This window comes from Pieris rapae, chromosome 3 (genome assembly GCF_905147795.1).
Source record: "Pieris rapae chromosome 3, ilPieRapa1.1, whole genome shotgun sequence".
Classification (NCBI taxonomy): domain Eukaryota; kingdom Metazoa; phylum Arthropoda; class Insecta; order Lepidoptera; family Pieridae; genus Pieris; species Pieris rapae.
This window is the reverse complement of record NC_059511.1, coordinates 3,616,395-3,640,361: the sequence shown is the minus strand read 5'-3', so window position 1 is coordinate 3,640,361 and position 23,967 is coordinate 3,616,395. Positions and strand designations below refer to the sequence as shown.

General features: G+C 32.3%; 1 protein-coding gene and 1 non-coding gene across 5 annotated transcripts; one reads left to right on the top strand and one right to left on the bottom strand.

The window, feature by feature from the left end:
* The first annotated feature begins 1,573 nt into the window (after positions 1-1,573).
* On the top strand, positions 1,574-19,286 carry LOC111001470 (LIM domain kinase 1). 4 transcript variants are annotated; one of them, XM_045634677.1, is made up of 17 exons: positions 1,574-1,704; positions 6,200-6,290; positions 6,870-6,984; positions 7,345-7,475; positions 8,943-9,065; positions 9,969-10,055; positions 10,730-10,859; positions 11,150-11,412; positions 11,957-12,068; positions 12,459-12,713; positions 12,901-13,038; positions 13,506-13,607; positions 14,088-14,186; positions 15,097-15,251; positions 15,434-15,671; positions 16,246-16,437; positions 16,687-19,286. In XM_045634677.1, exons 1-17 carry the CDS (start codon positions 1,683-1,685, stop codon positions 17,563-17,565), a joined length of 3,132 nt encoding a protein of 1,043 aa, XP_045490633.1. In that variant the 5' UTR covers positions 1,574-1,682; the 3' UTR covers positions 17,566-19,286. The 4 variants fall into 4 exon arrangements, with proteins under 4 accessions (XP_045490633.1, XP_045490632.1, XP_045490635.1 ...); XM_045634676.1 differs by having other exon boundaries at positions 10,727-10,859; XM_045634679.1 differs by lacking the exon at positions 9,969-10,055.
* Positions 19,287-21,863: 2,577 nt separating this feature from the next.
* Positions 21,864-23,402, bottom strand: LOC111001471. The gene is made up of 3 exons (XR_006751307.1): positions 23,307-23,402; positions 22,861-22,887; positions 21,864-21,971 (listed from the first exon to the last, which is right to left on the bottom strand). It is a non-coding gene; the product is annotated as an uncharacterized LOC111001471 (transcript).
* Positions 23,403-23,967: the final 565 nt, after the last annotated feature.

Below are 23,967 nucleotides of genomic sequence, written 5' to 3'. Positions count from 1 at the left end.
ATTGTTACGTCGCATTGCAAAATTAATTATAAAACTGTACAACATCTTTAAATTATATTTTGAAAATAATAATTATTAAAATAATTATCTGTTATAGTATGCTTAAAGAATAATAAAATATGTATTTATTTATTGCCCACCACTCGTATTACTAGACACCAAGAGTATCTCGCTGTTTGATGGTTATAAACCTTCGTATAATAAAATACTATAACTACGTACAAAACAACCAGAAATTAAATCTAAAATTTTAGATGATAATATTTAAATAATAAATATTATATTTTATAATTCGAACACGTCGAGTCGTATAAAACGGAACAAACAGGCAGGATCTCATGTTATGTGATAACGTCACTCAAGGACACTCTCAATGCCAGAAGGCTCGCGAGTGCATTGCAGTCCTTTCTTAAAGGACCCTTAACCGAGTATTCGTTATACGTCGGTAGGTTTCAGGTTCCACATAGAACTTGTCGTCTTGTCTTGTCTGTATGTCTTCATAGTTATCTGGAAGTGAGATTAACAGAAAGTCTAGCAAAGATGGTTTGTAACCACATCTAATATTCTACTTGCGGGGACCATATGTATCACGTCATATGCCAAGGCAAAGTTATGAAAAGTTCGTTCAGTAAGCCAGTCGACGTGGTGGGCATTTAATTCGACAAGTATGTATTTGATTTCGGTGGATGGGATATTTTAGAAGGCAATCCAAAATAAAGATGAAAAAGGCAAGCAAGGAATCTATAGTCATTTGTATGTGCTCAATGAATTAGTGTTTTGGCATTTTCGCATGGGGACCAATGCACAGGCACGCGTAGAATCGCGGAGGGTGATCATTGTCTTCAGGCAGCATCAAAATCTAACATCTCGAGGCGGCGAGAACAAATATTCTCTAATATATATATATATATATATAATAAAGAATGTTCCAATTTATGTACTATCAGGTATCTATCAAGCTGCAGTTCAGTTAAATTCGGATAACACACATCAGCGTGATCAAGAATAGAAAGAAGAAGAGAATGAGCAACGGATTTTTTTATTCTGCAGGATTGCGACCAAAGTAAAGCCTTGGTTCACGCCAGTAGAGCAAAATGAAATGATGGTACTATCTATAGTAATTTGGGGTAAAATTAAGCAGTTTATTCTCTTTATAAACTCTTTATAAACTGCACTACCAATAGACAGGTTATTCATCTAAAGTTGACGGAATTTATAATTGAAGGAAAACAGATGAGAATTGCAAAAAAGTAAGAAAAAATAATTTTTCCCTAAAACATTTTTCCTCAAGTCTTGTTAAGATCCCCTGATAAAAAACTTTTAAGCCCTAGATAACCCGGTAATGTTGTCTGAGGCTTGAGACGAAATCACTTTTCGATTCGCACACCAATTCCATACTTTGTTTGGTGTTTGTGGGTTCTCTGGTAAGGGATTGTGTCTCATAGGGGCATAAGACAAATTTCTAAGTAACATTGTCTCTGACTGTCAACGATGGTCACTTGAATTTGACATTGATGGTTTTTTGTTCTATGTTGTCTATTGCAATCATTAGTCACACGATTTGTCATCGAGAATCGAGATCCCGTGTCAAGACTCAAGTGTATGTCAAGTGTTGAAATGGTCGTAGGAAGATATTTGTGATTTTCTATTTAAATATAACATTTTAAAAATCTAGCAATGATATGGAGGGTTCTGCTAGGAAAGGTAAGTTAGTTCAATATAAAATCAATTTATTGTTTAGCAAATCTACGTTAGATTTTGTTTAATAAAATGTTTTGTATGTTTGACATTGGATTTGTGTGGGCGATACTTGTTTAGTATTTAAATTATCTTTTGTTGTGCCTTAGCTACCACAAAGTAACGTGATTTTTACGTGAATAAATAAGTCCTTTTAATCAATGTATAAGTTTGCACTTCAGTAAATTTTTCCTTACGCTATTTTATTAGTTTTCCTATTAAAGATACATGATTAATTATACAATACATAAACTTTTTTTTTCTGTAAATAATCAGTTTGTACAAATATTATTCCTAATTCAAAATCTTAATATGTGTTGAATCGTAATATTGTAAGATGGGTACATATATAATATACAGTAATTAAATAAAAAAAATAGTTTTGAAATTTCTTACAGACAAAACCACTGCAACTTGCAGATATAATTTATTTATCAACAAGATAGTACTAATGAAGTTGATTAGATTACAATGTGTATGAAGAAGATTTATTACTCCTGTTTTTCAAGAAAAAATATGAAATTTTTAATGAATTTTATTATTTCAAGTTATTCTAGACAAAAGCTAATCAAAATACTAATTATTATTATTACACTGCTGTATGTTTTGTCATAAAACTTAAAATTAATATATATTTACAGCTTGAGTTCCTTCATGTTTTGTTTGATAACATTAAAAAAAGTAAACAAACATGATAATAGACATGATGTAAGAAAGCAGACTTAACAATTGTGACAGATAATATGTTTTATTAGTCAATATTCTTATGAAAGAAATACGTTAACCACAACTGCTTCAAAAATCTTGTTAAATCATTATATAAAACGGACCAATTTGAGTCTAGTTGTGGAAAATGAGTTCACCAACCTCTTGTTATATCAGTCTTAAACATTGAGTTAACATGTTAATAATGTTATAGATTTTGGTGTTATCCTGACATTTATGGTCAAAGTATTTTCATTTGATTAGTCTTTTCTTGACATATTTTGTTTTATCTATTGTAGAAATTATAAGTATTTGATAATTTTTGGAAACTACGGAATCCCACAGTTCCATACATTATTTTCATTATTGGCGAGGTAGACTCCTTAGGTAGACCTTCAAAATAAACTTTTATTATTGGCCTTATAAGGCCTTATCAAGCCTGGATTGAAATGCTGCTAACATCACTTTTATTAATTGTTTCAACTAAATCTGTATTTCAAACAGGTTAGGCTTATACAATTAACTACATAGTTAGGCTATTTCCCTTCACTTCCCTTTATTTTCAATAGCGACTCCTGTGTAAATCTTAGGCTATATTATTAATAGTTTACTTGCTTTTTGTATGTCATTTCATATAAATTAGGGCTATTCTTCTATTACTACAGCTCGGCTAAGAAAAGCATACGTGACAATCATGTTTCGCGTTTTTCCCGCGTGAATGTTGACGCACATCCTGCATACTTCCATCCTTTTATGATTTATGTTATTTACTTAGTTTTGACGTTGAACGAGAATTTTATGAGGGCTTGAAATCGGCGAAATAGCTGTGCATGCACAATGGCATATAATCATATGTATAACTAAATTAACTTATGAAACCCCAAGAATGTTTTCATAAAAACACAATCGAAGTATTCTAGTCATAGGTCATATTAGGCCTTTGCTAATCTAATCTTGAAACACATTGAATATGTTATATTTATTTATTATTTATGAATTGGGCCATACTTGTTTTAAAATAAATTAATTGGGATTAATAATATTCGAATAACCGCTACATTACGATAGTATGAACCATTGAGCTTAATGTATGGTAATAGTGCAATAACCCTTTCCTTTCTGTCCCCGTTTTATGACAATGTAAAAGTACCATGATGCCCTATTTTACGCCCGCAGAAGTTTTCGGGGTGAAAGGGTTATCAACAATAAGTTCCTCTGCTATAGAAGGTGCTATGTACTGTCTCTCCCGGGCTTTGAACATGCGCAAAGCGTTCCTATTTACCTGGCCAATTGCAGCCATTCATTCGTGAACTTCTGACGTCTTTTGTTTTCCCCGAAATTAGAGGATATAGGTAAAACAATAGCATTTATATAATTATTATTTTTAGTTTTATTAATATTACTTTAAGGAAGTTGTGTCGTTGACTTAGCTAATACATTATAATATAATGTTAGCCGCACATTATTTGAGGTCAACTTATTGATTTAATTGGCTACTAGCCTCATTGATTTATATATCAGTATAAACATTTTGCAACTGTAATACATCCGGTAAAATTATTTTATTTGACAAATATTAACAATATACTTTTTTCTGGTATATAAACAGGAGAAGTAGTGATTAATTTTCATCATAAGTTCCTTCTCTCTAAAGCCCCAGAACTAGTGTTGCCCAAAATCGGTCTTGGTCTTGCAGTCTTGGTCTTGTTCTTGCATTTTTGCAAGACCAATACCAATACCAAGACCGCCTTATCGTAGCAAGACCAATACCAAGACTGAAGCCTGCAAGACTTGAGCAAGACAATACTTAAGCCTGCAATACTCTTGCGTCTTGCAGTTAGGACAAACTGAGATTTGGGCGTTATTAAATTTTCAACTTTATCACTAGAGAAATAGGGTTCAAGGTTGATTGGGAAAATGTGACGTTCTGCGAATAAACTGTTGGTCGGTCGGTGTATTATATACCTACATATTTGATAATTTACCGACAAAGACGCCGCGGTTTGCAACAAGTGTATCACAGGCATTTGACACGCTGTCTCGATAGTGGGTGATTTAAACAAATTTGAAACGTGGAAAAACTCCAAATATGAGCGACGTCATATTGCTTTACGCATATGGTTTTAAAATCACACATTTCCAAAAATCGAGATTTGCAGTGTCGGTTTATCAACTTCTATCGTATCTACTCTAGTAGCTAGTAACCTCCATAAAACAGCAGGCAACGTATAGTTCCAATAAAAAAGGAACATAATAAACAATATTATTTGCATAATTATCTACACTTTATTTTTGCGTAGGCACAAAACCTATTTGATTTTGATTCTGATACTTCTGTTTTTTAATCTTTCAAAGATTTATTCTATCTATCAAAGAATGCCGCATTTTTCTTTGTCGGTCTTCGGCTTGTGTGCTTATAAATATGAGTTTTTATTTCAATTTCAGTCATTTCTAATTGAGTTTCGCTTCGAGTCTATCTTATTTATTATTCTCGCCCATTTACCTAGCTAGGTACTCTAAATTCTTATTGCTTTCGGAGTGAATGTTTACAATTTGACATGAGTGACGAATAAATAGCAATAGGCTAATAGGTATTTGCAAGTCTTGCGAGACTTGCGAGACTCTTGCTGCAAGATCAAGACCAAGACCAAGACTGAGAGCGCAATACCAATACCAAGATCAAGACCAGGTGTATTGACGCAAGACCAATACCAAGACTGGTCTAAGTCTCGTCTTGGTCTTGCATTTGGGCAACACTACCCAGAACATATATAAAGTAATAGTGTATGTACGAAATAAATTACGAACAAATAAAATGTCTTACAACCGTTGGATTCAACTTCTTCGTTCGTAATTTTAATATTTTTTTAAATATAGAAAAACCACATATAAGTTAGTGTATAAATTCGTAAATCTATATTGAATTCAATATTGTATTGTTGCGTAGTTTTGCTTATACCAAAATTGATTATAACTGATTACTTAATAATTAGTATTCAGGGTAGCGATATCAAAAAGAAACGATAAGGCACACATTGAGGAATTGTTTTGTCTTTCGTAATAAATTTGACCTTGGCATGTATAAGGCTTTTCATGAATCCGCGTGAATACAAGTCTAATTAAATAACAATAACAAAATATTAAGCAATTCATATGAATTTAGTGTTGAATTAAAAGATTTTCTGTGTAAAGTTTGATGACGCACTATTTAAAGAATAAAATTTGGGAACGAGACTGCTGATTTTAAATTCTGCACGTCAAAAATTTTGATATACGGAAGAGTCTTAGTTCGCATAAATATGTTTTCTGAGCTCTACCATTCAATCCTCTATATTTATTTATTTCTGCTTCGTTACCTTATACAAAAACACACATAAAAAAGCAAGTTACATAAGTAATTAGGCAACGGGCGAAATAGTTAACAAGCGATTTCTTCCACGCAACCCTAATTTGGAACAACAAAAAAAGAAACACCAAACATCAGGTAAAGTACAAAAAGTGCATAAATAATTAACAAAAACCTTAAAATAACACTACAATAACTAAAATAAAGCATAACCTAAAAAAACAACAAATAGATAAATTAACGATAATATATATGAACAAAAATGTAAAAGCTAATAAATATTTAAGGAATTTACGAAAACCTGGAAAATTATTACGTGTTAATTTTATCAACTCTAGTAAAATTGGACAAAAATATTATGTAAAAATTGAGGTTTAATTGTTAATTAACTTTATTGTTATTATTTTTCAGAGGGCCACAGTTGCGCTGGGTGCTTGAACGAACTTGGTGACGATGAATACCTATCGGCGCTTGGGCAAGACTGGCATAAAGACTGCTTTAGGTATGCTTATGCTTAGGGCTTTGGCTATTCCTATCGACGGAAAATCAATTTATGCAATAAGCGTAGTCCACGAAAATCAATCAATAAATTCACACAGATATACAAAACTTACCGGACCCGACCTTTATGTATGATATTTGGATTTAGTTCTCTCAATATCCGTAGCACTGATGTCGCAAACGTGCGATGAAATTAAAAGTCAGTCATGATTGATTGATGGTCAGAAGAACTATTGCTATTGGGAGCTACAGGATATCGGTGCTGTTATTTTTATATAAATATAGAAAAAAAAGACTTTAACTAGAATTAAATATATAAGAATAAGTTCATGAAAATAATACGCTACCTATTAGTAATAATATAAAGCATTTTGTTTAGTACGCTGTACGCATGCTAACACTTAAAAATATTTTGTATTAACAATATACTTTATTGTAATACGAAAAAAACTTCATTTATTTTATGTTCCCTTTTTATATTCGAATAATGCAGTATTAATAAATAAATAAATCAAAGATAAACAATAGCTGGTATTTTCGAAGTATTTGTAGAATATCGCGACATAAAATCTGTTTCCAGGTGTTCTGTCTGCGATGCGCAGCTCACTACGTGGTACTTCGAGAAGGGAGGGCTGCTTTTCTGTCAAGCCGACTACTGGTCGCGCTTTGGAGAGATTTGCCAACAATGTTCCCAGGTATTTTAATAGAATTTCTATTTTCTATGTAAAATAGGAACGCAATAAAATATTACCTAACGTTATATCCCTTTGATCACTTCAATTAATCTCTGATACCCTGTCCAAAGGGAACCGTGTTTGAATTTGTAAATTACCGTTTTTTAGTTGACAAACTTATGACATTACAGTTCATATCAGACAATGATCTCGATACCTATTAGGTATCTATTGTAAATATATTTGTAATATCTCTGTGATTAAATTAAATGACGCTTACCAATTAAGAATTATATCTGTTTATATAAATGCTGTGTGCATGCGCCTTGAAAATTTTAAAATCTTATCGTAATAATGTAATGTTATTTCGATTATGCGTAGATAATAACGGGACCGGTGATGGCGGCAGGCGATCACCGGTTCCACCCGGAGTGCTTCGCATGTGACGCCTGTTCCGCGCACATCGACGACACAGAGCCATATGCGCTCCTTGATCGGTCCAGACTTTACTGGTTAGTGACTTGTTTATGGTTAAGTAAAATACGTGGTAACCTCTTTCGTATATGATGTGATCTTAGTATCGGTTATTTATCTTTTGATTTTTGTTATGAAAAATTATTCTTTATTATATCTTATTTTTCTTCCTGAATTCCTCAAATCTACAACTACTCTGCACAGTAATAATATCTCACTAAAAGTAAGATAGATAATTATCTATCTTCATCTTTCAGATTATAATCTGAAAAAGATACAAGACAATAATCTTTGGTTTTAACTAACAACGTATATAAGTTTTCTAAAAGTATTTATGGTACTATGTAAAGTGATAAAGAACACAGTGTTGTCTTGTATAAATAAATATTAATAATAAACTACTACTATTCTTCATAGTAAAAAGTTAAAAGATGGAGAATTTTCAAGTGTTGTTTTTTTTATTTATTTTTTTAAATTAATCATACAATCAGTCTTTGCGAAGATACGTTGAGTCCTTCTAATTAATGTATTAATGTCTTTAAAATAAATAAGATTATTGCTGAAGCATTATTTACATATAAATTTATTTTAAATTTTGTATTAACACTTTGAGGCAAACTTAGTAAAATCGACGGACAACCTTTTGTATCTCGCAGAAAACCTCGATTCGTTATCATTTGTAAAAAAATAAACATTTCTTGTATAATAATTCTAATGAAGTTTCCTAATTAGCCAATAATCTATCCGATTTATCACTATTATCGTACTTTTACCTGTTATCAAGTAATCAATTTAGCAAAATATAAGTGTCATGTTTTCCTTGTATCAAAATAACAAAAGCGTGTTATACAATTTTGGATTTATTTGTACATGTATTAGGTCTTTACATATGAAAATGACGATTTTTTTTGTACTGGCCTCATAACCTTAAATACATATCTCCTCTTTGGTTAGAAATTCAAAATTTTGGAGCTATTTACTCGTGCATTTGTTTTTCGTACACTCATTTCATTTTCCCGTTTTATTTTTTTTTCTTTACGTCACTCTTCTCTTTCTCATTCCGACGATTCCGAAGAGGACAAAATTGAAATGATGAAAAAAATCTGCTCCTAATAAAAACGGCCAATTTCATACGTAAGGACCTAATATATAAAGCAAAGCATGCTTTAATTTTATATACCATAGCGTAATACAAAAATTGTAATTTAAATATCTTACCAAAACGTACGAGAAAAAAATCTATATCTGATCTTTAATATTTTTACACCTAAAAGAGTAATCTAGTTACAAAAACAGTAAATTAAGGAACGTAACGTAACGGATAATGTCTATTATTCATCCACTAAACGTGTTTCTAAACATTCTTAGTTTTTTTTTCAATTCTAATGCAAGAATAAGAATTATAGTAATTAAAGTAATGTAATAAACATTTTACATTTTTAAGTTTTGGGTCGAACACGATTGTCTCTGTTAGGTATGATTTTTTTCATAAACATTATTCCCAGTGGGGCGTGTTATGTATCCGGAGGCGCGGGTGAAAGGGGGTCGCACGCCATTCGAGTCGTAAGATTACCGGCTCATGCCATACGACTTGCATCTTCGCGCTGCGGGGCATTGACTATTGCACAGTAAGTTTTGTTTACAAATGTAAAATATTTATTTATACCTAGAAAATATTTTTTAATTTTATGGGTAAGCAATACTTATCATGCGCATAAAAAAACAAGACTAGATTTTTATCATGTACTGTCATAAAAACTAAACTATATCAATATTATAAAAAAGACTAGAATAACGGTATCAATACCGTTGTTAACTAAGTTTTACCTGCTTCCGCAACTTATACTCCGATTTTTAATTCCGTAGAATTCTGAGAGCTATCATTTTTTGCCATGTCAGAGATGGTAAACCTTTTTGGTCGGGCAAGATTTCAATACGAGTCTGAAAATCTGAGTTTATACATACATTTTATTTGTTAGTGATTGTATACATTTTATTAAGTGCCGTGCTTCACATTAAAGGATAATTACGTCCCTTTTCATCACAAACAGTAAAACAAGCACGAGTAAAAATAATATCTTATTTTATTAAAAAGGTTTACTAAACCTGGAATTAGTAGGCAGTGATGCCAGCTAAATAAATAAAATATAGTTATTAAAGTTCATTCGATAGGTATAATGTTAAATATTAACATATTTGTTATTTTTGTATTAGCTCGCTTGAGTAAGTAAATATTTTTGTTGGTTACCTTTTTGTTGGTTAATCATAAAAATCGAATTTTTATTTGTGCATTTTTCGGTGGAGAACTCCTTGCTACTAAGCAACGCTAATGAAATGTCAGAAGTCTATGGAATGAAAATCGGAGTTGAAAATGTTTAGATATAATAGTTAACCAAAGCGTACCTTATCCTAATGTGAACTAATTGATAAAATACGCTTAAATAGATCATGAATCATTAAATTAACTATTTAGATATGTAGTGTTTAATTAACAAACTAATCATCGGTGATTAATGGGCTAACAATTGCAGCGAGCGTTGTGCGGGAAAAATAAGCGCGTTGGTACGTGCCTTACTTCGGGCTGCGTTGCAGGCCTGCGTCAACCTTACGTGTCATAGGTATGGCGCATGGGCAACTGGACAATGAATATGTGCATGAATTGTGTTTAGTTTGTCTGTAGTAAATATTTCTTTGCAATTTAACGTAGGTGATAAAAGGGTGTGATAGCTTAGAATTATCTAGAAACGTGATATTTGAAATAAGATTATCATTTTCAGGAGTATTGTTAATCTTATTTTAAATATTCAATAAGCATTCGATGCTTTAAATGTCACTTTGTGTATCTCTAGGCTTCTGATCATACAAAAACTTGTGCCTATTTTTCATATCGAGTTACAACTTTGATGACTTGCTTTATTTTTAACAAAAATTTCAAGAATTATATATACATAGAAGTGATTGCTACTATAGAATGTAATTCTCTCATGAATATTTTGATGTTTTCAATATTTCTTGTATTTTTTTCTTTGCCTGACCACTATGGGCGTATGCAATGTGTGTTTTGTATCTTGTTTGACTCTGAGTGGGCTTCTTTTGCAGGATGTATCGGTGTGTTATTATTATTATATACTACTTCCTATCGCTTGCATGTTTTGGTTGTATTTGTTTCTTTTAGAATTTATGTTGCAGCATATGTTCCTATGTTTTTCATCCATATTTTCTAACATTATAACCATAACCATAACAATAGTTTGATAGAAATAATCGATCGAGAATCGTATTTTTTAAGCAGAATAGATTCAAGCTGCGGTATGCTGACGCTACACATCGGCGATAAAGTGCTAGAAGTTAATGGATCGCCGGTACGCAACCGTCCTATATCGGAGATCGAACGGACTTTAGCTAGGCCAGATGTTATACAGGTATGAATATCTTTTAAGATCTTTTTTCAATCTTTAGTCTAAAGCAACATCATGTCTTATTTTTTAAATATCAGCTCTAGTTAATAAATTAAAAAAACATGGAGGACATTTTTAAGATTTGCTTTTTATTCTAGGAAGAATGGTTTGTTGAAAAAACAAATTCGTCAAGAGATTTTTTAAATTATAGCTTTCATTTTGTTATTATGTATTTTATTTTAAAGGTCGCAAATATAGTAATTTGTATGTTGTCTAGTTTGAAAATATGTAGATAATATTTGAAAATCTTTCAGCTCACAATAGAGCACAATCCAGACACAATAAATGCTAAACGCGGTATTTGTCAAGAAGACAAAACTAAGCACGAAAAATCGCCTGTTGAAAGGAAGATAAAAGAAGAAAACATTCCCAAAAAACATTCCGATGAAAGGAAGGAAAGACTGTTCAAGAGGAGAGGCGACGAGGGCAAAGTTAGAGTGATAAAGAGGAGACAGGCTGCCTCGCCACCACTTGGTGATAAGGAAAGAAGTAGCAGTATGTCTAAGTTGCTTGATGTGTGAGTATCTACTATATATAATTATGGAAGGCAATATAGCTTATAGCTATATATTATCCAGAGGCTGATTTAGTTTGTATTTTATATCACACTTCAAGTAAAGATCGCATATATGTCAGAGATAAATGTTATAAAACACGATGTTATTTGTTTCGTCAGAATGGCAACACCACGCAATATCATAGACATCTTACAGGTTGTAAAATGTCAATGTGTCAATTGTCAATGTCAATTTGTCAGTAGGGCGTGGAGTACTCGAGTTGCTTTCCGATCGGCGCCTGCGCCGGACGTGCGCACTGACTGTGTATAAATATTAAGTAATAGTTTCGGACGACGGCAGTGACTCAAATTTTGTAATTATAAATCGCGTTGAATCTGCGACATATACAATATGACGGTAACAAAAATATTAACAAATTAATTTTTTTCTAGCGTCGGGTATTTTTATTATATGTATTGTTATATTAATGAATATTTTTTATATATTGTATTTGTTCAGATACAGTTGATCATTCACCATTATTAAAACATTATTGTGATACAGGGTCGACGGAGAACAACCGAGTGGCGTATTGTGTGACCTGAGTCGAGCGCGATCTTTTCGGGCGGAGCCACCGCACGGGCAAAAGGTTTTTAGGGCTTCGGATTTATTACAGGTAAAATATGTAAAAATGTTCGTCTACAATTAGATTACCTCGTTTCAAACGCTCGAACATACATTAATATTAGATAATTGATTAAAGATTGAACACTTTTTAAGAAACCATCAGACCAATTCTACTTAGTTGCGAGCCGGCCATAGGCGACACTATTACTTAACATCACGTGAGCCTACTGTACCAAAAAATAATAAAATAAACCAAAACTAAAGTATTAATATGAGTAAATAAAATCCTTAATTTTCATTAAAATATAATTTTATAAAAAATGTTAATCTTTGGATTTGTATAATGTTAGCTAGTTTTCTAATATCTAACTGATGAATCCATATTAATTCTATCCTATAATAGATTTAAAAGAAATGTATGGTTTCGATTATTTTCCAGGGAGAACTACTAGGCACAGGTTTTTTCGGGCAAGTGTATAAAGTAACTCATCGGGCTACGAATGAAGTAATGGTACTGAAACAACTTTACCGCGTGGATGAAGAGGCTCAAAGGAACTTTTTGAAGGAAGTGGCAGTACTTCGATCGTTGAGGCATAGAAATGTACTGCGCTTTATAGGAGTCCTGTATAGGGATAGAAGGTTACACTTGGTTACGGAGTATGTTGATGGAGGGACCTTGCACGATTTATTGCAGGTATAAAAATATCCTCATAGCTTATCAATATTGACATCCAAGATTATATTCTAAATAGCAGGCCTTTTATATAAAAAATCCGATTAATTCTCAAAAATATTAAAACTTTCTCGTGTAATTATGATACCTAGCAAAATGTTTTTATAATACATAGTAATAGTTACAGAGTTAATTTTTAATTTATTAGAATACAAGTCGCCCGTTAAGTTGGAGCGTACGCGCCCGTTTGGCTCGGGACGTATCTGCGGGCGTGGGGTATCTGCATCGTATGAATGTCATACACAGAGATCTCAACTCACACAATTGCCTCGTTAGGACGGACCAGGTATAAAAATAAATATATTAATCAAATACATTGGTAGAAACTAACTGTTTTGTTGGCTGGCAGAATGATCAGATGTGGAACACGTCTAGTCACGGAGCCAGTTACTACCACAACACACATTCCTTTTTTATTTCCATTATTTTTATTGCTATTAATATTTTGTGTATTTATGTGTGTGTCATTAGTAATAAATGTTAAATTCTTAGAATTTTCAAAAAGTTTTTATTATTACTGTTTTAAACTTTTTTGACGTTTATTTGAGTTTAAAAGCTTAACCCTAGTTTAAGATTTTAGGATAACTCTGAATCTTAAGCACTTAATAAGAAGACAAGCTTTTATTTTTCAAATCGACACAGGTAAGCGAATTTGGCGGGAAATCCTTAAATATTCGGAAAATAAATAATTTGTGAGAAATAATGAGTTGGAATAAAAGTTGTTAGGAATTTGTATTTATATAATTTTTGCAGGATATGACAGTGATAGTAGCGGACTTTGGGTTAGCTCGTATCGTCCAACGTACGGCTAGTAGTGCGCCGCCGCATTCTTCGCTTCGACGTAAACGATATACGGTAATTTCTTTTGTAGCAGCAAACTGTAACTAGAAACGATATGACGACGTCTTGAATGGCGCTATTATTATATATTACAAAAATTTCCTAATTTCTTTATGTAATACTTAAAGCGTAAAAATAAGTAGAATATCGACATCGCGGTTTTGTTTGTACCTTTTCTTTATTTATTAATTTTAATCAGAAAAAAAAGTTTACAAAAGTATGGTGGAAATATAAACCGGAAACAGTTATTAACAATTTATTTATTAAGTCGAGGGTCCGCCCTTTTGGGACACCTTTCTTCCACATTTACAATATATTTGCTTTATCGTATAAAAATAGAATCAACGTATCTATCAATAAGGGTTGGTAACAATTTCATTTTGTGAACTTTATCTTATAAATAGGTAAAAACATTTAAAACATTATTTTTTTGTTATGGAATTACTAAATCAAAACTATAGAGATTTAAAGCTATTAAAGACATTTATATTTCAGGTGGTAGGTAACCCTTACTGGATGGCTCCAGAGATGATGAACGGTAACGTGTATGATGAGAAGGTGGATGTCTTTTCTTTCGGGATCATACTTTGTGAGGTAAGTCATTTTTAAAAGAGAGTCACAATATATATAATTATTATTTGGTGTCTATTTATATAGAGATTTGTCGACTATTGTTCACATGCGTATTGAGAATTTAATCCATCATTGCCTACTAATTAAGTGTAAAACATGTAGCTAAATGGAAAAATAACAAATTTAAAAACTCAATATTGTATTTAAAGGCGCCAAAACTAGGCCTCATAAGAAAAAAAAGAAACATGTTGCATGAAATAAGAAGTAATCTGTGGCATCGATTATTGTGACGGGGTGCTCAAACACAATACTTATTATATAATATAATTATGTATGAACGAAAAATAGCACAAAATAATAAACATCGTTTGACAGCGTTGTTATCACCTGATTGATTGACCAGTCAACATTTTTGAATACCCGGCCTCGGCGGTATTTTTATTTTTTGTGTGTTTGCTTGTGTCTGGGTGCTGTTTCACTAGTCCAATTAGTTTATATCTACCTGGTCCAGTGAGACAACAGCTGGCTGCAGGTCTATCAACGAGACTTGAAAGAATTTCAGACAGTATTGTTCTACAATAGACTGCATCCACACTTTAGAGTGGGTTGCAGGAAATATTCTAAATTAAGAAATAGAATTTCGACCAACAATGACTCCACCTGTATAGAATAGATTTGGCCGAGCTCGTCAATAGAAAAACATAATTTTAACATTTCTAATATTATAAAAAATATTGTCCATCATGGCATGTGCTTACGTGTTCTTGATTGGAGAAATGGTAGTACGTGTAGAACTGGATATATTTTTATTTTTTATTTTATGGTTTAGTGCTAAACGGAGTTTTGAATAATTAAATCTGTGTATTGGTCAAGTTTAATAACCATGAATGAAATGTGAAATTGTGTGAAACAATATCTTGTCTATTGTCAGATAATTGGTCGCGTATCTGCCGATCCAGACTTTTTGCCGCGACGAACCGATTTTGGCCTGAACGAATCACTATTCTATGAGAAGTTTTGCAGAAACTGCCCGGAACCGTTATACCGTTTGGCTTTTCTTGCTTGCCATTTGGATCCAGATACGAGGTATACATTTTTACGTTCTGATAATTCGGAAAATTATGATAGTAATTGTTTAATTGATTTCATTTAATACAAACAATTATAAGAAATCATAGTCCAATAATTATAATTTAATGAGTATGATTCTAAAAATAATATTTCAGATAAAGTATGAATTGTAAAATATTTTCTCTTGTTTCTTCCAGACCGCCTTTTGAAGTGATGGAAATATGGCTGGAGTCGCTCGTGATGCACTTATCGAACCCTGGGCCGTTGCCCCCCACTCTACTGGCCGATATTCTCCAATACACCCACCGTGCTACAACCCGGGACCACGGCACGCCCGAATGTCCGAACCACTCGGATAATGGGATATTTTGCGCTAATAAGACCAGATGCAGCTGCGAGAACTTGGAAGAGGCTGTGAAAGAGGGAGTGGTTAAGGTAAGAAGGTTTTAATTAATTCAATAATTAAAACCCGGTCACTAAGTAAATAAAACCAAGACTATGATTTGTTTACTTTGAAAATATTTTTTTTTTGTTCCTACAAGATACTCAATATTACTACTTGATTGTTATTTATTAGTAATTATTTGAATTCAGTTTTAAAAGATTTTATAACCAACCCCATTTTAGCAGTGTGGAGTAGTAAATAGACTGGTATCTTGGTATAATCTCGATTTTAGTATAATTATTAAAGTTTTTGTGAGAAATAAATAAATATTATTATTATTATTATAACGATACTCGCGCGTGTATCTAATAAAATACTGTCTTCGTTCAAAAAAAAAAATATGCTGAAGTAAGCAAAACAAGGACATTGATTTTCGCACTTTGAAAAGAATTTTAAAACGAGAAAATTAAGAAATTAAACATTTATATTTATTACAAAAATGTTTGTATGTAATAAATTAAATGTTCTTATTATTTTCGTTTAAATTTGTATTGTATAAAATTGTTTTCGTTTGTTAAATTACAATGGATCCTATTAATTCTAATGTGTTATTTATGCTTACAGTCCCAATCGAACGCAGCCATAGAGTGCGTTCGTGGCGGACGTGCTTTAGGCAAGTGTGTGTCTGCGAGTCATATCGCACCTCGTGTCGTTACGTTAACGGCTTCGTCTCGTCTCGGCCTGTCTCGATCGCATCACGCACTCGCACCAGGGTACATACTGCGCGCCGAAGGACACAGTATTAACATTACTAAGGTCAGTTAACCATACTTGACGCTGGCTAATGCACAAACAGTGTTAGAGCCAAAGGGAAAAAAAAAAAAAAAAAAGGTCAGTTAGGTTGTTTCCTAAGAAAAGTTGTGTAAACAAGAAAACCAGAATTGTATGCTCCATTCCAAATATCTCTCTGTTGTAATGTTAGTCAAATGCTTTTTATGGATAGAGCATAAACAAATTAACTAATTTTATTATTTATTGACGTGTGACTTAATTATTATGTTATAGGTGGATGATATATCCGAATGGCTCGATCCTCCCCCACTCAAACGAACCAGCCCAGATTCACATCTCAACAACTTACTCAACGATAACAAAACCAGGAAAATTGAGGAAAACCTTCCGGCATTCTTGCGAAATCAGTCTGTTGAAGAACTCGAAACTGAAGACAAACACAACACTCCACCACCATTTTACAGACATTACAGCATCCCGGACAATTGTGAGCTACAAAATGACTCTGACAACTCCACAGATGACGAACTCGACATACAGATCGACTGTAATCCCAAAATTATCACAGATATCGTCAAAAGTAACATACTCTCCAAAAAAGCTAGTTACGACTTCACCTGCGCCGAGCCAGAAGAGAAGGAACCAAAAATAGATGTTAAATGTGAGAAAAATTCACTCGCGAAGAAGCTACTGATGTCTCCAAAATTAAGCAGACTGTTCAAACCCAATTCAGAGACAAGAGACGATGATAAGTCGAAAAGCAAGTTCTTCGTCCAAAAACCAGCTTCACCGAGATACAGAGTGAGGCCTAGCGGAGATGACGCCAACATGAACAGGGACGTGCTTAAGAGCGACTTGAAACTGGCGAGTCTAGGCAAACCTATGACGCCGATATTCCGGAGAAACATCGGGGAGAAGCAGGATTTCGAAGGGAGATACAGTTACCGAGACAAGAAGCAAGAGAAGCTCGATAGACGGAAATTGGAGCCTGTCAGGAATTTAACGCCCCTATTCGAGAAGAAAGACGAAAAGCCCAAAAGGAAGGAAGGAATTTCGCGCAGCAATTATGTGAGGCTGGCGAACTTGAAGATCAGTAAAGAGTTGGAACCGCAGAGTGATGTACGTAAGTCCCCGCCCGAGAGAGTTATTTAATATATGGAAAATGCTGATTCACGTAAGAACACTCATTAATCAGCCATTTACCACAGGTTAAAAAACACTATTACTTCACAAATTATTACAGATTATATTGAAAAATAAGTTTCGGGGTGTTCTTGCGTGAAATTTGATATATTCCGATGGTCGACTCGCTTCAAAGTATTAATTGTTCATCATGGTTAGAATTTATTCCCTACAGTTATTTGCTTCGTGTTATTTACAAGTTATATAAAATGTTAATGTTATATTGACCATCGGAATATATAAGCTGACTTCTTATATATTGCCAAAGTATAAATTGTCCAATTTAAAACTATATTTCAACTGTTTGTTCTTCCTAATATGTAAAGAAAGAAAAAAATTATTTGAATTATCTTATTTTGAATGTATGAGGTCGGTTTATGAACATAATCTTGCCAAGTTAAAAGTTTACAGTTGTTAATTTGTTATGTACTTATTATAATGTAAGCTTGGAACGGAAATTGCTAAGTACACACGTTTTTGTAATTTTTGCACTGTAACAGGAATAATAGTCTCGCAAAGATTAATCACATATTTAGGATGATAGTACCACGAACTTCAGGAGAAGATAATGCGCCACACCCATCCAATCTCATGGCTGGTTAAGCGGTGATCACTACAGCCACTAATATAGTTAAGTTAGATTTTTCACAATTGTTAGAGTATGTGTATATCAGCGCCATCTGTTTTCTGCGGATGAAAATTGCCGTAGTATTTATATTTTTTTAAACCGGCTTGAGAGCACAAGTGTTGTATTTTCGACGGTTTGTTATCGATGACCAATTACCAACGCAATTGTTTTTATAGCCATAATTTTTAATAACATTTAAACGTTATCAATTTTGATACAGTTATTAAAAGTTGATGTTTTATACAAATATACGATGTTTAATAGATTTTTTAACATTGTTTAAGTGCATAGTTAATAGCTTTAGGTTTGCTGGTGCCTTTGTCAAGACTGCGTAGTCTGATATTTGGTAGCATAGATCATAGAGGATATGTCCAGCGACAAAACCCAAATTCTCTGGTTTTTCAATCTAATACAGTAAAGTTCTATTAGCAATTGTATTTTGAACAATTTAAAACCAGTCTCGGTTATAAGACAGTGCTTATTGCATTCCGCCTTATATATTATTTTGGCAAAGTTTTATATAAAGTATTAGGTAAATATTGTGCTTTACTACGCTCTCTAGTGCCAATAAGATAAGAAACTTTATATAGAAGTAATTATATCGTGTCATGCTTCGGCCGTTTTGTTTTTATGAAATATTAACAGATCGAATAAATTATTAACCATAAGTATATTTAAGGCTGATTATTTTTCAGGGTGCCATTTTTTTTTAGAATTATATAGGTATATGTGTTTCAATAAAAACTGTCTGCATGGCGTCAAATTCAGTTGCTACTAAACCAGACAATTCTTTTTATACAATTATTTGTAGTATATATTTTTAAGTATGCCATGTAGATATAGCTTTTGGTTTATTTGTATTACAATGCTCATAGTTGGATATTGTCTGTGATACATTTTTTATTAGAAAATGTTGCAATAACAAGTATTAATTATAGATTGTAATGGATGTATAACAATATCTACAAAATTAACACATTAACCGCTAACATCGAGGTTTCCGTCTCCTTGCATTCCGAATCTTTATACTGTTTGTAAGTACAAAATAAAGAATATATTCCATAAAAAATGTATTTTTCATTGCCACTTAGCAAGAGGAGCAATTGCTACGGGCCCAGCGCTCCAACGTCGGGTTCTTTAACGTAATAAAAAATTTATAGCATATATTTTGCCTCACTTCCACTTGAAAATCTAAAACTAGATTTCGTCACGTTAAATCGTAAAAAAGTGAGTATTATACTAATTTTTTACCGTAATGTTTTTATGTTTGATTTTAATCCATACATTAAGACTAGCATCCCATACTTGACGCTGGCTAATGCACAAACAGTGTTAGAGCCAAAGGGGAAAAAAAAAGACTAGCATCTTTACCACATATACCTTAGAAGCGGTCAGATTTTTATTTTTTTAAAAGTGTCTCAATCTTATCACTTTGTTGAAACCAGATCGTGATTTGCTTAAATATATATGTCTAATTGAAAGTTAACTGAAAGTTACTATCTCTATATTTGCCGATAAAAAATAAAAAGAAAAGTATTTGTAACGGTTTTGTTTTATTATACCCTAAACTTCAGAAGGGTCCCCCTTGATCGAATTTGTTTCAGGCCCCGCGCTGGCTTTATCCGGCACTGGTGTTATTATTATTAATCAGAGTTCAGTATTAGTGGATATGTTTTTATAAAATAAAAAAATTAAATAGTTTTGAAAACCACAAATTTTATTTCGATAATGTTGTCTTTGACACAATAGTTCACAAATAAAACAGCTATAAATTGCAATAAACATTTTCACAAAAAAATAATTTAACAATAGAAATTATAGAAAAAGATAAATTTTCGATACAAATACTCTTATTAATGCGATTCGAGTTGTTGGTTACTATGCTATCACTACATTGTGTATAATATTAAAAATATATGTCAAAAAATTTAAAATAAGTTCATACTGAGTTCACAGGGTTTTACTAAAGTATATATATTTACTAGTATTAGACATTTTTATATCTGGAGTCAAGTAATAAAAACATGCAATAATTTTATATATTTATGGATGGATCGTCAAAACAGAGACCCGTACACTGCAGTAAATAAACGATTTTATAGTTGACCTATTTTGTATTGATTTTCATTACGTCAATCCGTATTATGACGACAACGCGTTCAGTTCCTGACCTTATGCCGTCACAATTAAATACAAGATTCAATAAGTACGTTCATAAAAATTAACAATAATTCACAAAACAGACCTTGTCAGATACTAAATAGGAAATGGTTTAGTACACTAAGTTTACCATAATTTAGACTTATACATAGTTTCAGACATGTATTACTTACAATTAGTGAGATTTATTAGGCAGACGGTCGTGTAAACTAACAAGTAAAATAAAAAATAACAAAACACAACTTTTAATTATTACAATGCAAATGAAAATTAATTTCAAATAAATATGTATGATTTAACTTGTCTGAAATAATATGCCAACTAACGTTAAACCGCCTGCCTTTAGTGCATTAAGTATAGCATGCAAGTTATACGATATGTGTGTGCTATTTATTATAATATAATTATGTAGTGACCGTGCGATTTAAGTGTAAATTACGAAAAAATAAATGCAACATTTAATACCTAAGAGGAAATCTAATGTAAATTTGTTCTAAAACTTACTTTACTAGTTTTTAAATTTTAAGGCTCGGTACAGACGATCGACTCGTCGCATCCCCAAAATGTTTATCATTATCGTCTTTGGTAAAAGCGTAATTTACTTTGGTAATCGACGATGCTTTTCACTCATTTCATAACAAGACATTAAACGATCATCAATCATCATCAACGCTCTGCGTTCTCACTCTTGTTTTGTTCGAAACTCGACTCGTTCATCAGTATCGAACCTAAAGGTACAAGAGGCTATGTAGCGCTACTGCGTACTCTAAGTACAGCATTTTTAAATTCGATCCAAATTCATTCGCTCCTCTACATTCGATGTGTTGATTTATAGGCTTCCCACAATCAAACTTTTAGCCTCTAAACAAAAATATTTATACAGGTATATCAAAGTACATCATCATCCTAGCAATATAGCACCGGTCTTAAATCTAGGTGCCAAAGTGTAGCCATTCTTTTAACGATTTTGCTACACATTGTAACCGAGACATACAATGTGTTTAAATAAATCGATAGGAACAGAAATTTAGCTTAAACAACGTAAGTTTATCACATAGCTGATCAATCGCTTCCTTTTCCGTACTTCCCTCGTTAATATTTCTATGATTTTATACTAGATCTTAATTGTATGATCTACTGGTTTAGAATAAAATACATTGGCACTAAAGGTAATCTTTACCTGGAAGAAAAGGGTTTAATTGACAGCTATTTATGGTGCTAAGAAACGAGTGTCACATCATCACATCTTTACTATGACCCTAATGTACTACAAGACATTCGTAGGTTAGTTGTGTCACAAAATAAATAAATTTGTCCAATCCAAATCGGACTCTTTGTATGCGTATAATTATATCTATTTATTTTGTGACAGTTATCTAAAAGATATCCAAAAAACGACTAGTTATGGCAGTAAGGTAAGGTAGACGTGCGACTAACGAGGTGGCGATGCGGCTGCGATTCTTTGTCGCAGTCGTGCGAATTTCCCATGTACTAGTCGCAACTGTGAGCGCAGGCGCGTAGATAGCTCTCTCTGAAGCGCCTGCACTTCGATTAACTCACGGCGAAGCTGTTGGTAGTCGGACCGAACCTGATTAAATATATATTGATTGTACAATAAGTGTTTTGTTTTATTAAAATTGTTTGAGGTTTACATTTTCATTTTAACCCGTCTGTGTTTTAATTATCATATATTATATAATTCTTTGCCCTGCATATTAAAAGTGAGGGATCAACTTGAAGAAATACATACATAACTTTTTAAAGAATCAAAAAATGTGTAAGAATAGTATCTAATCTTGATACCATTTCTGTATATTTTAATTGTCTGTCACACACATTCTTTGAAACACTATTGTACCTTTTAAGTACACAACACAAGCTGAAACTAACAACTTCATAGTCAAGTTAATGGCATGAACTGTGAACATGGTTGCCCATGGGAAGTAATTGTGTGAAGTGATGTTGCACTGAAATTATTAACACTACAAAGTAGCTGGATAACTTTGAAATCCTATTTTTCACATCCTAGTATACATAATTAACATCTGTATTGTCATTGTAGCCAGTAATATAAAATCTTTTTTTATATAGTTAAAGAGCTATTTTCTAGATGGTATTTAAGACTTTTTTTAATTCTACTAATATAAATATGATTACCCAGCTACCTTGAGCCTAAATTTCCATTAAAATCGCAAATCCTGCAACAAAACTAAAAGCCCTAGATAGATTAAGCGACACTGGTTCCTGTTGAGTAGGTCTTCAACAGGGCTTAAACTTTGTACCACATTCAAGCCCGTTTCTCGACTAATGTCAACAAGCAATATGTATAGTTTGCCATTTAATAAAAACAATGGATTATATAAAAATAAATGTAGGTCAACTGTACATCTCATAATAAAATACAGCATTGTATGAAATGTTTCTAATTATACAGCAAACTATAAAAATAGACAACAGAACATTAAATATTCTCTGACCTTTCCTCAACACAATAATGCAAGGGGCTGAAAAATAGATAAGATTTATTTTTATATCAATTTATAAAATTAATTATCCATATGACAGTTACTCAATAATAAAACTTCATAAGCAACTCTGATGCTAGTGGATAGTATGTGTATATATAAGTATTAAATAACATTACATAGCCAATATTTATTTTAGAATATAGTAATTTTGTTTATATAACTCTGTCCATTAAATTATCAATTATTAAACAATCAGCTAATTTACATACAGAATCGCACAAGAGATACATTGAATTTGCTAATAATGTGTAAAAACATCACATTCCTACACTACTGACTCATATTTATCACCTTCAGTATGTGTGACAATGCATAACACAAAATATGTTAACCCAATTAAGTCTCATTATTTTCCTTGCTCATGTTAATTATTAAGAACTTAACCTTATACTTACCTCAGATACAGATTTCAGTAAATTGACAATACAAACATCCTGGTTGTTGATGGGAGCCACTATCTCCATCCCCCCTCCATCAAGTTTCCATTCCATCAAATCAAGTTGTTCATTTGTTTGTTTTACCTAAGCAAACATACTTACTTTCATACATTCTTATATATTTTAGCTTTAATAAATATAATAGTGAGAAATAATTACATATTTACCCAATCACTACGATTACTTACTTTTGTATATAGTTAATTATAATTTAAATTGACGAAATGTTTCCTCTATTTTTACGTTTTTACTAAACTTACTAAATGTTTCCTCTAATCCTATAACTTCGAATATATATTCGAAGTTATATGAAAAATGTCCTATTAAGTAATGTGAATTCGTTTAGTACCATATATCATAATAATTAGTTACTTCGTTATATTATAATAGGACAGCGGCTGGTTGACCTAAATGAGCTCGTATATTATATATCTTCTATCTAAGCAAATAACATGGGAAGTATTTTATTAACTTACTGTATCATCCAGTTCCTCAATTGTGACCTCTTTTTCTGTCATCTTATAAATTAAATATAGTGTTTTAATTTATATTTTTGATCACACATCAATTTACTAAACTAATTAGAGGTGAAAACCAAAGAAAATTTTAACTCGAGTGC

What these genes read in the sequence shown, in the direction of transcription:
- LOC111001470 (XM_045634676.1), top strand. Translation starts at nt 1,683, where the DNA reads ATGGAGGGTTCTGCTAGGAAAG. An exon ending in CTAGGCCAGATGTTATACAG is followed by an intron (nt 10,860 to 11,149) that starts GTATGAATATCT and finishes AAAATCTTTCAG; the next exon opens with CTCACAATAGAGCACAATCC. An exon ending in CCTTGCACGATTTATTGCAG is followed by an intron (nt 12,714 to 12,900) that starts GTATAAAAATAT and finishes TTAATTTATTAG; the next exon opens with AATACAAGTCGCCCGTTAAG.